We start from the raw sequence: 14,293 nt of genomic DNA, 5'->3' as shown, positions 1-14,293 counted from the left end.
TATGACATTATGGAATGAAAGTATATAAAGCTTTTTCATTTTTATGTTGCCTATGTCTGCTAACACTCGAATTGCAAATACAGATTTGTTAAGGCGTTTCTGCAGTTCTGTGGTGTGCTCCTCCCAACTGAATTTATTATCAAGTTGCAATCCCAGGACTTTTAAGGCTGTCAACCTCGTATGTATGGTTCCATTTTTTCCCCCCACTTCTTTTCCGCATGTGCACACAGTGCAATTGGAGTACGTAGAACTGCTGCGGTTAATAACAAGTTGTTGTCAGCCATCTTGAACTTTGACGAAAAATTTGATGACAGTGTAATACCCCTTGTAGCGCTACGTCAAAGATCTTTGTCAAATATATTGGACGGAATATTGGATCACATCTTTGATCAAATCTTTGACAAAGAAATTTGATAGTGTAATACCGGCCTAAATGCCAGTCGAAATACTTTCTCACTGTACCCCACATATTATTCTAATACATCGGGTCCCACAAGTCTGATATTAATTTCTCCTGGGCACTTGCTGACCAATACTTCTCTTTAAACTTCTTTTGAAAATTTACCCAAGAGGAAAAGTTCTCAATGTTTAATGTACCCCACTCTGAGGCTTCCCCTAATAGATACCCAACAGCAAGTAATCTTTTTCGAATCGTCCCAGTTCTTGGGCAAGGCTTGGTTGAACCTTTTCAAAAAATGGGTAGGATGTACTTCCCCGTCTGGCTTAAACTTGGGGAATTGCCTGGATAATCCAGAATTGGCTCCCCGTTGTAAATCCGTCATTACCTCACTAGTCAATACCACATTAGAAGTCACCCTATTATCTATTTTGTCCTGAATAAGTTTGAATTCTTTCCATAGTTCATCCGTACCTCTCTTGATATTACTAAGCTCAGAAGATAAAACAGGAGATACGTTCTCGGAGAGTACTCTCACAGCAACTTTTTGGTCTATCATCTCTTCTTCCTGTTCCTCCAGATTGCTTATATTTATTATGTCTGAGGTTGCTAGTCTCTAAAGTTCTTCCACTTTATCTACTCTACTGTTAACACATGCAATTTGCGACTGGTCTATTGGTATTAACTTATCCTGCTTTTCAACATTTTCTTTTAAGGTATGCAACCTCTGCTTTACAGCATCAAATGTAACATTACATACATTTTGAAATGATCCTAATTTTTCACTCGGTTCAGTTTCTACACTTTTACCAAATTATCAAATTCTAACTTTTTTAAATTCTGGAATTGATCATTCTGCCTCTGATTATTCAGTGAACAGTCAGAACCTGTTGCCAGTGATGTGGAAGGCATAGTATACTGTTAGCACAGCCTATTCTATTGATGGTGTGAGTGGAATGGTCTACTGCCTGTCAAGTCTCTGGAACAGTTTTGAAGTGAATGCCACAAAGTGGTTCCTTCATCTTCGGAATCAAATCAGTCACAAGGACTTAAGTCTAGGGAGTATGGTGGATGGTACAGTACTTCCCAGTCCCATCGACTGAACAGAGCAGCCACAGCTCGTGCTGTATGTGGCTACGCACTGTTGTGCAACATGATTGGTGGGTTGTGCAGAAAGTGTCACTGCTTCTTTTGCAAAGCTGGTCGCAGGTGATGCTCCAAAAACGAACAATAATACTGTGTATTGACGTAATTCTATATAAATCTAGTTTTTGTTCATTGATTAATATTGGAGATTAATTTACTTTGTTTTGTATGTCAGCTCAATGTGATACGTGATGTACATTACCAATCTCTGGTGACAATCGTGCTGTAGCAGTTAATTGTCGACATTGACACTCAGTTTGTTTACCAATGTTGCTGTCTATCACAAATGGTACCCAATATCTACTGTCCACCTTCCCAAAACATGCGTTAGGATAACACTGTCACAGTTGTACACGAGAATCATCATAACTTTAGACCGCTCCATACGCACCATCAACAGGCTCTGCTAACGACATACTACACCTTCCATATTGCTGGCAACGGGTTCTACACAACACTGGTGACTACTTTGAAGGGCAGTAACAGGTGCAAACATGTAACTCTTTTGTATCGGTTGTGAATAAATAGTTGCCAGTATTTAAGTTCCAGCCGTTCTATGGTCAATATGATTTATGCCAGGCTTTAATAACATCAACCCTTGTCCCTTTATGAACTTAATGCATGCTACAGTAATTGCAGGACGGCAGCTTGTGTTAATCAACACAATGGAAAAACCGCCAATTTCGCTTTTATTGCGTTTGATGACTAGCTACGGGTCGGGACAGGAAACAGACATTACAATCATGTACAGTACACCTGTTACCAAATTATTAAATGCACGTCAAAAATATAGAACATGTTGTTTAAAGATATATGTACCAGACAGTCAGAATGGTATTATTCAAAATATACGAGCAATATCAAGATAACAAACAGATAATGTAAAAAAGCGCAAACGAAAGTTGTTACTAGGGCAAAAGCTACATCGCCCCATTGGTATATTGGAGATACCAACCAAAAAGAAAGGGAAGCATTATTGGGCATAACTTTTTATGAGTGAGGCTCTAAAAATGCTCATGTCACTTGTGTTGATGCATAGTCTGTGGGGTATGGGTCCCTATTTTTACAAGGTGTGATGATGAAAACTGGTGCGAATATTTGATCAGTATCTAAGATTTGATAACCAAATGACTCATCTGAAAAAAAAACCAGCAGAGAAGTTCACTGCAGTCCTTGATTTGTTGTGTTTGTCAAACATTGTCAAGAACTGTTCACTCCCTAAACTCTCGTAATCATTGATGAGACACACCGTAACTTCAGAATGTATCTATCAAGCAGACCAGACAAGTATGCGGTAAAGATAATTTCTTCACATGATACGAAGATGGATTACTTTCATGGGGGCCTGCCATATTTGCGAAAAGAAACTAGGGATAAAGATGTGTAGATTCCTACATATTATATGATGATATTATGCAAACCTATTTATGGAACCAATTGGAACATCATGATGAACAATTCATTTGCTGTTTGTGAAGTAGCTGACAAACTAGCTAACAGAATTTGACAATGGTAGGAACCTTATGCAAAAACAATGCAGAATCCCTGCTTCAAACCAAGAACAAGTAAGTTTCTTAATCTGCATTCTTACAAGGAAACAAAAAAAGAAGAGTCATACGTTCCATTATATATTGTCAGCGATGGGTGAGATACGTGAAGTAGGAGGCAAAGAAATAGAACATAGCACTTTTCTGCAATGATAGCAAATGGGGAGTCAATGTATTTGATTTACTATGCCACAATAACACCATGGTACTAAAAACAAGGTGCTGGCCTATGTGATATATGTATGAGCATTTAGATGCTTCATGGATAAACGGCACCGTCAGGGGGCTTGCCACTCTTTGGTGGCTTCCTGCTTGGTTACCACGGGGCCCCAGCCTTAGTAGCATATTTTCCCTTCCACGCTGCATGTGTCTGACTCATCACAAGTGACTAAGTAACGTGTAATTCCCAGCCCCGGGTCGACAGGTAGGGTTTGCATGTACCCCCTGGTACAGGCCAGGCCCAAGGAGGGGTGATTGTCCTCACAATGGGTCTATCATCTTCCCACTCCACTACAAAATAAAAACGCACTGAGGCTAATGATTCAACAACCCTTCCCGCTGCACAACGGTTCCTCGTGGTCTCGTGCACTGGAGATGGTCAGTCCTTCGCCATGGTTAATCCGTTTATCATTCGGAAAGTTGTAGATGCAGTTGCTGGCTGTGTGAAACCCTACTCTCGTTTAAAGAATGGCTCTTTGCTTTTGGAGACCACTCCTGATTCTCAAGCACAGCTGCTTGCTTCTTCACGGTTATCCTGTTCATGTCGAGTCCCACAGAACTCTGAATTCTTCCCGTGGTGTAATTTACACCAGGCTGCTCGACAGTCTAACTGAGGCTGAAATACAATCTTACCTCTCTGATCAAGGTGTCATTGCTGTTCATTGTGTAATGAAAAAGGTAGTTTCCTCCTCTCTTCCTCACCTTCGATAGAGTGGTGCTACTGTCGAAGCTCAAAGCAGGCTATGAAATTATCACCGTCCGGCCATACATTCCGAACCCGATGTGCTGCTACCAATGTTTTAACCACACTAGAACGTCTTGTAGACACCCAGCCACATGTCACCTGTGGTAGAGTTGCGCACCAGGGCGATTGTCCACCTTCTCCCCACTGTATCAACTGCAATGGCGGTCATGCCGCCTCATCTCACGATTGTCCCATGTATCTAGGCGAGCGGGTTGTTCAAGAGAGCCGGGTAAAGGAAAAGATGCCTTATCCAGTTGCTCGCAAGTTACATGGCTAGTCGCAAACCATATGTTCTCCCATTTGGTACCTATAGTTCTGTTCTAGTCACCCCTCGCTCCATGAAGGACAAGACCACGCAGACATGCGACCTCCAATTCGACTCTGAGGTTGTGAAGTCACCCAGTGTCAAGGTAGCATCGCCATCCCCCCTGTCCAGCTGTGCAACAGGCTATCAAACCCCCGCCTCAAAGGACAAAACCACCAGCTACGCAACTGGTAGGCCGGAAAGGGTAGAAGAAGTACTCCCGTGAAGACTTCCTCAGTCTCTCCAGCCAAACGACACCCAAGTCTTCATCTATCTGGAAAGGCTTGAAGAAGTCCTCCAAAGGCAAATGGTCCTCTCCTTTGCCACCTTGAAGATCCTCTTCGATGGTGTTGGCATGTGATACCTTAGCCCGGCCAGCCTCTGTGTCGCCTGTGCGCACCAACAACCACTTCTCAGCATTGGACTCCACAGACCGACCACACAAGCAAGCTGATGCTTCTGTGTACCCCATGGAGCGGGATCCTCCTGCTTCTGTGCCCTGTAGTAGTGCCTCTTCCCCAGCTGTCACTCAGCAGGTGCCGAGGTGACACTCCTATGTCTCTTCCTCATAATTACTCTCCTCTAATAGAAAGTTCGTGGCCTTTGGTCCCACGACGACGGTTTACGGCTGCTTTTAGCGTCACAGCATCCCCTTGTACTCTGCTTTCAGGAAATGAAATTGCGCCCTCATGACCGCTTTGAGATTTCACATTTCTTACGGATTTGTTTTGACCTACCCCCTGAGGTCGGCATTCCTTCTCATGGGGGCATCATGCTGCTCATACGGGATGACAGTTGTAGTCAGCTCATCTCGCTGACTACCAAACTTCAAGCTGTGGCAGTTTGCCTTTTCCTTCCCCACTTGACTTTTTCTCTCTGTACTATTTATGTCCCTCCATCATTGGCTGTACCAGGGCAGACTCCCTTCAACTTATTTGGCGGCTGCCTCCTCCATTTTTGCTACTCGGTACTTATACCTACTTGAGCAACCGTTTCCTGTGTGCTGTCCGTTTGCTGACCCCTCCCCCATTCGCGTGCGCACCTAAATGGCAGATTTCTAGGGCTGACTGACAGCTTTACTCCTCCCTGATGACCTTCGAAGAACAAGATTCCCCAGTTGAGATGACCAGGTCGAATATCTCACAAACTTTGTCCTTACTGCTGCAGAACATTCCATCCCCTGCACTTCCTCTCTACCACGTCGTGTCCCAGCCTCTTGGTGGACTGAGGCATGCCGTGACGCAATTTGCGCATGTAGATGTGCTCTTCGCGTTCTTAACCACCACCCTATGCTGGCAAACTGCATTCATTATAAACAGATGTGTGCAAAGTGTTGTCACGTTCTTCGGGATAGCAAAAAAGCTAGCTGGATTTCATTCACTAATTCTTTTAACAGTTCCACACCTTTCTCTGTTGTGTGGGCCAACCTCCGACGGCTCTCTGGAACCGAGATCCATTCCCCAATTTCTGGCCTGACAGTCTTTAACAATGTCATTGTAGACCCTAGTGCTATCCCCAACACCTTGGGCTGCCATTTTGCAGAAGTTTCAAGCTTTTCGCACCATCACCCTGCCTTCCTCTATCGGAAACAATCAGAGGCAGCTCGGATGATACCCTTCCCTTCTCCGAAACGTGAGTGCTACACTGCCGTCTTTACTCTGAGGGAGCTCGATCATGCTCTCAGTTCGTCCCGATCCTCTGACCCAGGGCCAGATGCTATCCAAATTCAGATGTTCCAGCACCTTTCTCTTGCTGGCAAGCACTTTCTGCTTAACACGTACAACCGCATCTGGGCAGAGAGCACATTTCCTGGACGCCAGCATGAAGCTACCGTCATACCCATACCTAAGCCCAGTAAGGACAAAAATCTTCCTTATAGCTACTGCCCCATCTCTAATACCAGCTGCGTTTGCAAGATGGTTGAACGATTCGTGCCCGGCTGGTGTGGTGGCTCGATTCTCGGCATTTACTAATGAATGCACAGTGTGGATTTGGAGCGCAGCTTTCTACAGTTGACCATCTCATTACTTTGTCCACCCATATCATGAATGGTTTTCTGCGGAAATCCCAGACGGTGGCTTTGTTTTTTGATTTGGAGAAGCCCTAGAACACCTGCTGGAGAACTGGTATCCTCCATACTCTTTACATCTGAGGCTTCCGTGGGCACCTGCACCATTTTCTTTAGGCATTTTTACAAAACTGAGTTTTCAAGGCGTGTGTGGGCTCCGCTTGTCAGACACCTTTATCCAGGAATATGGTGTGCCTCAGGGTTCTGTCCTTAGTGTCGTCCTCTTTGCTATTGCCATTAACCCTACAATGGCTTGTCTCCGGCTCTCTTTTTGTGGATGATTTTGCCATCTGTTGCAGTTCTCCACGGACCTGTCTCACTGAGTGCCGTCTTCGGCACTGTCTTGATCGTCCTTACTCCTGGAGTAAACTCCTGACAAAACAGTCTATGAATTTCTGGTGGCCAAATGGTTTCTCCCACCATCTCTACATCTTAGGCCTGTTGCCCTTCCAGTTGTTGAAACTACGAAATTTTTGTTGCTCATGCTCGATAGGAAAATCTCTTGGTCCTCCCATGTCTCACCTGGCAGCCCACTGTACACGGTCCCTCAGTCTCCTCCGTGCCCTCAATGGTACTCCCTGGGGTGCCGATCCAACCACCCTCCTCCGTTTGTACCGGTACCTTGTCCCTTCGAAACTCGACTATGGGCGCTTTGTTTATGCATCTGCACGCCCATCCCTCTTAGGCCGTCTCAACACTATCTACCATAATGGCATCCGTTTGGCCACGGGCACCTTTTACACCAGCCTGGTTTAGTGTGTGTATGCTGAAGCTGCTGAACTGCCACTGTCTTACCACCGTGACTTTCTCCTCAATAGGTATGCATGGCGTTTGTGTGCGATGCGTGGCCACCCCTCCTATGCCTCCTTCTTGGATGATTTGTTTGATCTTCAGTATGGAGCTCGTCCTTCTTCTCTGTTACCTCCTGGAGTCCACTTTCGCCACTTGCTACGGTGGCTTAACTTCACACTGCCTGCAACTTTCCCGGTGGGTGTGAACCCTTCACCACCTTGGCTTCGTGAAGCGGCCCATGTTAACCTTGGCCTTCATTCGCTTCCTAAGGTCACTACTCCAGCCTCAGTTGCTTCCAGTTTCACGACCTTCGCATGGAACTTTCACGATAGTGCCTTTGCATACACTGATGGCTCTCTGACTGACCATGGGGTCAGCTGTGCCTTCGTCATTGGCACCCATGTCTTTCGATATTGGCTTCCGGCACACTCCTCAGTATTTACAGCCAAGCTTTTTGCCTTGTATGAGGCCATGGAGTACATCTAGTGACACAGCCTCTTCAATTGTGTCCTCTGCTCAGACTCCCTCAGTTCCCTCGAAAGTCTATGTGCGCTGTACACTGCTCATCCATTACTGCAGCGTGCCCAGGAAAACTTTCACTTGCTCACTTTTCGTGGAGCCAATATCATGTTTCTGTGGGTCCCTGGTCATGTCAGTCTGCCAGGAAACAAGGCCGCTGATGCTGCCGAGGCTGCAGTCCTCATACCTCAGCCTGTGAGTACCTATATTCCCTCCAATGATCTCAGCGTTGCCGTCTCAGGTGATGGTGTTCCTTTGGCATCGCCACTGGTCCTCCCTTCACGGGAATAAGCTTTGGCTTATTAAGCCTCTCCCAGCACCTTGGATGACCTCCTCTCAGTCCTCCCGCTGGGAGGAGGTCATTTTAACTCTGCTGCATATTGGGCACTGCTTTTTAGCCATCATCATTTGCTAAGTGGCGGTACCCCACCACTTTTTACGCATTGTGCCGAAATTTTAACTGTCCGCCACTTCCTGCTGGAATGCCATTTTTTAACAATTCATGTTCCATCCTGGGTTTGCTGTCTGATTTATCAGCCGTTTTAGCGAATGATGTGCGGTCTGTCGACTGCGTTTTACTTTTTATCTGGCGAAGGCCTTTTAATTTTTAGTTTTGGACCTCCATTTCTGTATGATGCTTTTTTGAGCCCTCTTTCCACGTGCCATGTGTCTCCTATTCTGTCCATTGGGACTGATGTGTAGTCGTTTAACTCCTCTCTGTGTTCGTATTATATAGTTTTGACTTGGGCGCATATGACCCCAGTTGTTTTTTGCACCCTAAAACAAAACAAAATGGATAAACGGCTATGTCTTATATTAGGAGAAGGGCGACACAGCCAAGAAAAGCAGTTTTCTTAAGTCATTGGTGGTTGGGCTGGTTGTAGGAGAAATGAGACTCCTAAAATCAATTTTACCCAAAGAGCTTCGTGTAACAATGGAACAGATTTTGACATGTTTTGGGTGGAATATTCCAGGATCAGCAATGCAGTCAGAGCCAATCTCAATAAAGTGGATGATGCCTTCTTTGCAGTTAAAAAAGAAAAAGGAAAAAGTCCCTTCAAATACTATGTTTGTTTGAAACAAATGCGCGAACAGCATCGGAAAAATGTGTCAAGGTTGCCGTAACAGTTAGGTTTGAAAATATTTAAATATCCAGAATTTTATCAAATTTTGAATTAATTTATGAGATCTTCGTTTTGTTTTAGTTCATGAACTATTTTTATTTGTAATTGTTAGCTTTATGTTTTATCAATATATGTACATTTCTTACACTGTGCTAAACAATACTTCTTTCTTTTGATTTTTTTAATTTTTAATATGTTGTTCATAATGTTACTAGAAACACTTTAACTGAATAAAAAAGAAAAATAAGATCTCATATTTTGATAGATCACAACAATGATATAATGAAATGAATTGACCATAAAATTATCATTGGCTTTGTCATATTGTGAAAATTAACAATACTTTGTAATGAATGTTGCCTTAAGCTTATTTGTTACTGTATATTACTCCAGAACCTTTATTTTAATGGAGATAAATTTTTACCCCACATTCTTATTTGTGTCTCAGAATTTGCACCTTGTTATACTAAGATTAAAATTCATATAAACTAGTTAACAGTGTAGGTATGAAGATTATTCACAGTGTTATTAGTTTGTCGATTTACCATTCCATTTGCATGTGAACAGGGGATGGGGGTGTGGGGTGGTACTCCGCCACGCAAGACCGTGCAGAATATGGTGGCCAATGCCCAGTAACCATTTTTCATCAGAAGTGCTGGACAGGTTCATTTGTTTGCTGGGAGGGAAGGCAGACAGTGTGCAGCCAGTATGTGATACACTGCAGTGACAGAATTGACGTGAGGTGCACGAACTGCAATTTTTGTCAAAGTATTTTACAGAAAATAATCAGTAAAAAAATTTCATTCATGAGTTCATTATAGCTACATATGTTGCCTTCATTATGATGTGCTCGTCATTTCGTTACTGGTCAGAGTTATTGTGATATGCGTTTTACTAAGACACTGTAGGAAATTTGAAAAAGTTTTGCAATGAGAAATAGGGGTTGACATGATTTTGCTTACGGTGCATATTACATAATGTGTTGCTGTGTATAAAATTTAGTTAACATATTGAATTTTTCTTAAGACTTGGGTGGATATCTATCTGTCACCAATCTCGAGAAAATTGATGTGATTAGCACAGTCATCTGTGATTGCACACACCGGTGATTATGCATGCACCAGTAATAAATATCCGCAACATTTCTCTTATTTCATAAATGATTTGAGGTATCAAAATGATGGTTTGACAAATGATAGTGTATATATTGTGGCATATGGTTAGTGTGCAGAACTTCAGCATCTCTGTGCTATTCCACAAACTATAGACATTTTTCTATGGAAGAATATAATTTTAAAGGGTCGTTGATAACTGAGGACACTAGAAATGCTGTGGGTTTTCAAACAGTATAAGTGAAGATATTACATATTTATTTTTGTACTGACAAGGTGCTTTTTAATAAGCTGTTGACCTTACTTTTCCTCTGTTCTTTACTTAATAAACCACAGTTTCAGAATTCCCTTGCAGTTGCATTGCACAACATGTTAGTGAGGTGACAATGTGTAAACTTTACTTTATTTTGGCAAAGGAACAAATTCTAACATGGCAACAAGAGAAATGTAGGTTTTACTAAAAATTTGCAACGCGTGATGCTTCTATGAAATTTATAAATGGTTAACTAGCCAGTTGAAAATAAATCACTACTTTTGTTGCATTTTCAGAGGAATTCTTTTCAGACACTAACCAAAGCAGAGGTGAATGTCACCGTGTGAATGTGGGCAAGGAGGGGCTCCTTAATATTTACAAAAAATGCTAGCATAGACTTCAGCTTAGAATGGTACGTGCCTTACAGCCCCTGCATATAATGCCATCACTACCACTCTCCCCATGTGTGCCCTGCTGACTGCACATTGCCAGCCATATTATTCTCAGTGCTCTCTTCTGCTATTAACATCCACTGATTTGAAAATTATGTGTAAAACACTTAACATAAAAATATCTTGCACTTGCTAACAGTTTCCGGAATAATTTAGGAAGAAAAATGAAATTCTTTTCAAGAACTACATTATATATTTGTTAATTTCTTTTCTGTGTCATCCATACAGGAAAGACAGCAGGAAATTCACAAGCTTCATCGCGATATAGAAGTTGCAGAAAGTATGAAACGAGAAATGCAGGATGTCATTAAATATCTAGAGATGGAAAAATTGGAGAAGAATAAGCGGTTAACAATCATGAAGAAGAAACATGAACTAGAGCTATCTCGACTGACTGGAAAGGTAGTTATATGCAGTACTTAAAATGAACTTTACCTTCTTTGACCTAATTGGAATACAGCTGTATATAAATGAATTGGTATTTTGCATCCTCATTTGAATATTCCTAATTTGATGTTTTATCAACGGATACATTGCCAGATGAAAGGCAGAACTTGAGTACAGTGGATTTGTGCATTTACTATGACAATTCATCATTGTATTAAAAAAATATCAAACTTTTCATTTGAGAGTCTGCAAACAATACTTCATTAAAAGAAGGGCAGCCCTTTAAAAATCAAGACTAGCTAGTGGTGCAGCTATTACTGAACCTGTGGTTAGCATATTGCTGTAGCTCTGTGCTATGAGGCTGGCTATCTCTCTCTCTCTCTCTCTCTCTCTCTCTCTCTCTCTCTCTCTCTGTGTGTGTGTGTGTGTGTGTGTGTGTGTGTGTGTGTGTGTGTGTGTGTGTGTGTGTGTGTGTTTTTCCCTCCCTACCCTTCTCCCCCTCCCCCTGCACCCCCTCCTCCCTCTACTAGGACTAAATATTATATTTGATGAAAGTATGGGACATATATTTATAACTGGATATTATATGTTGCATTACTTTTATTTCTTATTTATTCTGGTCCCCAATGGTCACCTGTCCACTACCAGTGGTAAGAGGCCAAGGAAAAACTACCCTTTGTTGACAGGCATTATTTGCATTAGCCTGCCAACTGGTGCCAATAGGAACTGAACTAAAGCAATCTTGGCTGTATAACACTACATCACCCAGCCTTACTGTCTATACACTGAGCACCATCTGGCTGCAAATTTACAGTGAGCCAGGCATGCCCACTGTTTAAGTCAGTTTGCTGTGGGTAAACCAGAGTTCTCCTGAAGTTTTTGCCTTTTGGCCACAAATGTCAAACTGGTACCTCAGATTGCTGTTTCTTCACATTCGCTGTTTTTGTTGCTGTGATTTGTCACTGTGGAGAATGCTTTCATGTTTCTTCTCTGCATGTCTTTGCTTCCATTATATTGTTGTTGGCCTTGCGTACAAGGGTATAAGCAGTCCACAGGTAAATTTATGGGTCATCATTGTGGCATCTGCAAAGGGTCTAAATGGCCTCTCAGGGAGTTCATGTACTAATGAGGCCTGCTTGTGGCCTGGCACCTTCAGTGTAATACTGTACGTGGTCCTGAGGCAAGAATTGACTTCCTTCGGTACCCATGTCAGTGAGATTCCTCGTGGTGTGGAGGATGAGTCACTGATTAGGATAAGTCTGTGCTACTTTGCCACACTTCTTATTTTGGTTATGACTGTTAGCCTGAAGGAGGCAGTTTGTGATTGGGTAAAATTACTGACAATGGTTTGGGTAAGCAGCATGAAATCTCCCTGGAGACTTTGTTTTGTCCCTTTGGAGCACACACATACTACAAAGTCCCACACTTGATGCATGGCCCCTACACTTCAAACAATTGTTCCAGTAAATACTGGTACCACTTGTCATGGAAGTCCAGAGTGCATCCTTCCACCAGCCATAACTAGATTCATCTTGCCTTGTATGATGAATCACTGGCAAGGATGCTCCAGTGAACATATACCACATATTTTGCTACCAGCAGAGACAGTCACCATTCACGAGGGATTGAGTAGCCCCTAAGGCAGCTTTTTAGGCAGTCGCAGTGCATTCTGCGCAGTGACTTCATCATGGGTGAAAGACCATGGATACTAGTGAATACCATGATGTATTTTACCTGACAGCTCAACCAGTTACCTCCCGCATTATCTCTTTTCTACACTTGAGGGGCACTTATTCATTTATGTTGGCACCCATACTGAGCAGGAGACCCAGATTACTGGGGAGGGAGTTCAGGTTCTTTCAGTCTGCCAGCTGGTATGCAATACAACTCTGACTTGGCAACAAGGATTTGCGTTGACACGCCTATTGTCTATTCAAAACCACATAGGATTTACACTTCAGCAGGAGCATGTGGAGACGGAGCAATGTTGCTGTGTTCGACATAGAACATTCACATAATCTGATGGTTCATTAAGCTCGTGCAATTGCAAATTGTTCAATATATGTAAATGCAGCTGGAATTGGTATCTTCTGGAAGACGTGCATATGTTTTCATTTTAGTTTTATTTAGTGAAATATTTTAAAGGCCATATGCAGAAAATGCCAAAAAACTGCATTTACTGACAAAATTCAGAATTTTTTATGAGTGAGGATTGTTTTTGTTAGTAAATTTAGGGAAACAGATCATGTAAACGTAATCTTAAGAATACATTATATTTTTGGTTGCACCAAACTGAAACTCTGTCGGAGGTATCTAATGTGAGGTAATTTGCATTAAATGTACTTGACGCAGCATACTCTAGCAAAAACTTAGCAACGCCCATTTGGTTTCGTTATGAGAAACAGAGTGCTAAGTTTGTAACTGTTTATTTATTCATGTCAGAAGCAGCACCAAGTTACATGTCTTTTGACACTTCTGGAGTGAAAGAATCAGCCAGCCGTACTGTTGTCCAGGTGATGCCCAAATGTGTAATTAGCACATTCTTCGAGGAGGTTCCTTTCATGTCCCCCAGGTTTGTAATTGACTTGATATTTCATTTTCTTATAAAATTTTCTTCTTGTTTGTAACATAAAAAAGCTTATGCCTCTCCCAAGGGAACCTCCCCATTGCACCCCCATCAGATTTAGTTATAAGTTGGCACAGTGGATAGGCCTTGAAAAACTAAACACAGATCAATCGAGAAAACAGGAAGAAGTTGTGTGGAACTGTGAAAAAAATAAGCAAAATATACAAATTGAGTAGTCCATGCACAAGATAGGCAACATAAAGGATAATGTGAGCTGAGGAGTGTCGTGGTCCCGTGGTTAGCGTGAGCAGTTGCGGAACGAGAGGTCCTGGGTTCAAGTCTTCCCTTGAGTGAAAAGTTTACTTTTTTATTTTCGCAAAGTTATGATCTGTCCATTTGTTCATTGACGTCTCTGCTCACTGTAATAAGTTTTGTGTCTGTGTTTTGCGACCGCACCGCAAAACCGTGCGATTAGTAGACGAAAGGACGTGCCTCTCCAATGGGAACCGAAAACATTTGATGGCAAGGTCATAGGTCAACCGATTCCTCCACAGGAAAACACGTCTGATATATTCTATAAGACACTGGTGACGGCATGTGCGTCACATGACAGGAATATGTTGTCGACCTACCTAACCTGTACACTTGGCGAATGGGTAAAA

At 42.5% G+C, this 14,293-nt stretch overlaps 1 protein-coding gene across 2 annotated transcripts in view; it reads left to right on the top strand.

Moving 5' to 3' along the window:
• Window positions 1–14,293, top strand: part of LOC126195058 (protein Spindly-like) — a 138,913-nt gene that overhangs the window by 24,787 nt on the left and 99,833 nt on the right. For both annotated transcript variants that reach the window (XM_049933504.1, XM_049933505.1), the window contains exon 2: window positions 10,907–11,080. In XM_049933504.1, the coding sequence (XP_049789461.1) occupies window positions 10,907–11,080 (174 nt within the window). The remainder of the gene's footprint in view (window positions 1–10,906; window positions 11,081–14,293) is intronic.

Source organism: Schistocerca nitens, chromosome 7 (assembly GCF_023898315.1).
Source record: "Schistocerca nitens isolate TAMUIC-IGC-003100 chromosome 7, iqSchNite1.1, whole genome shotgun sequence".
NCBI classification, from domain to species: Eukaryota; Metazoa; Arthropoda; class Insecta; order Orthoptera; family Acrididae; genus Schistocerca; species Schistocerca nitens.
The sequence above is the reverse complement of the archived record's forward strand: the minus strand, read 5'-3'. Positions and strand labels throughout refer to the sequence as shown.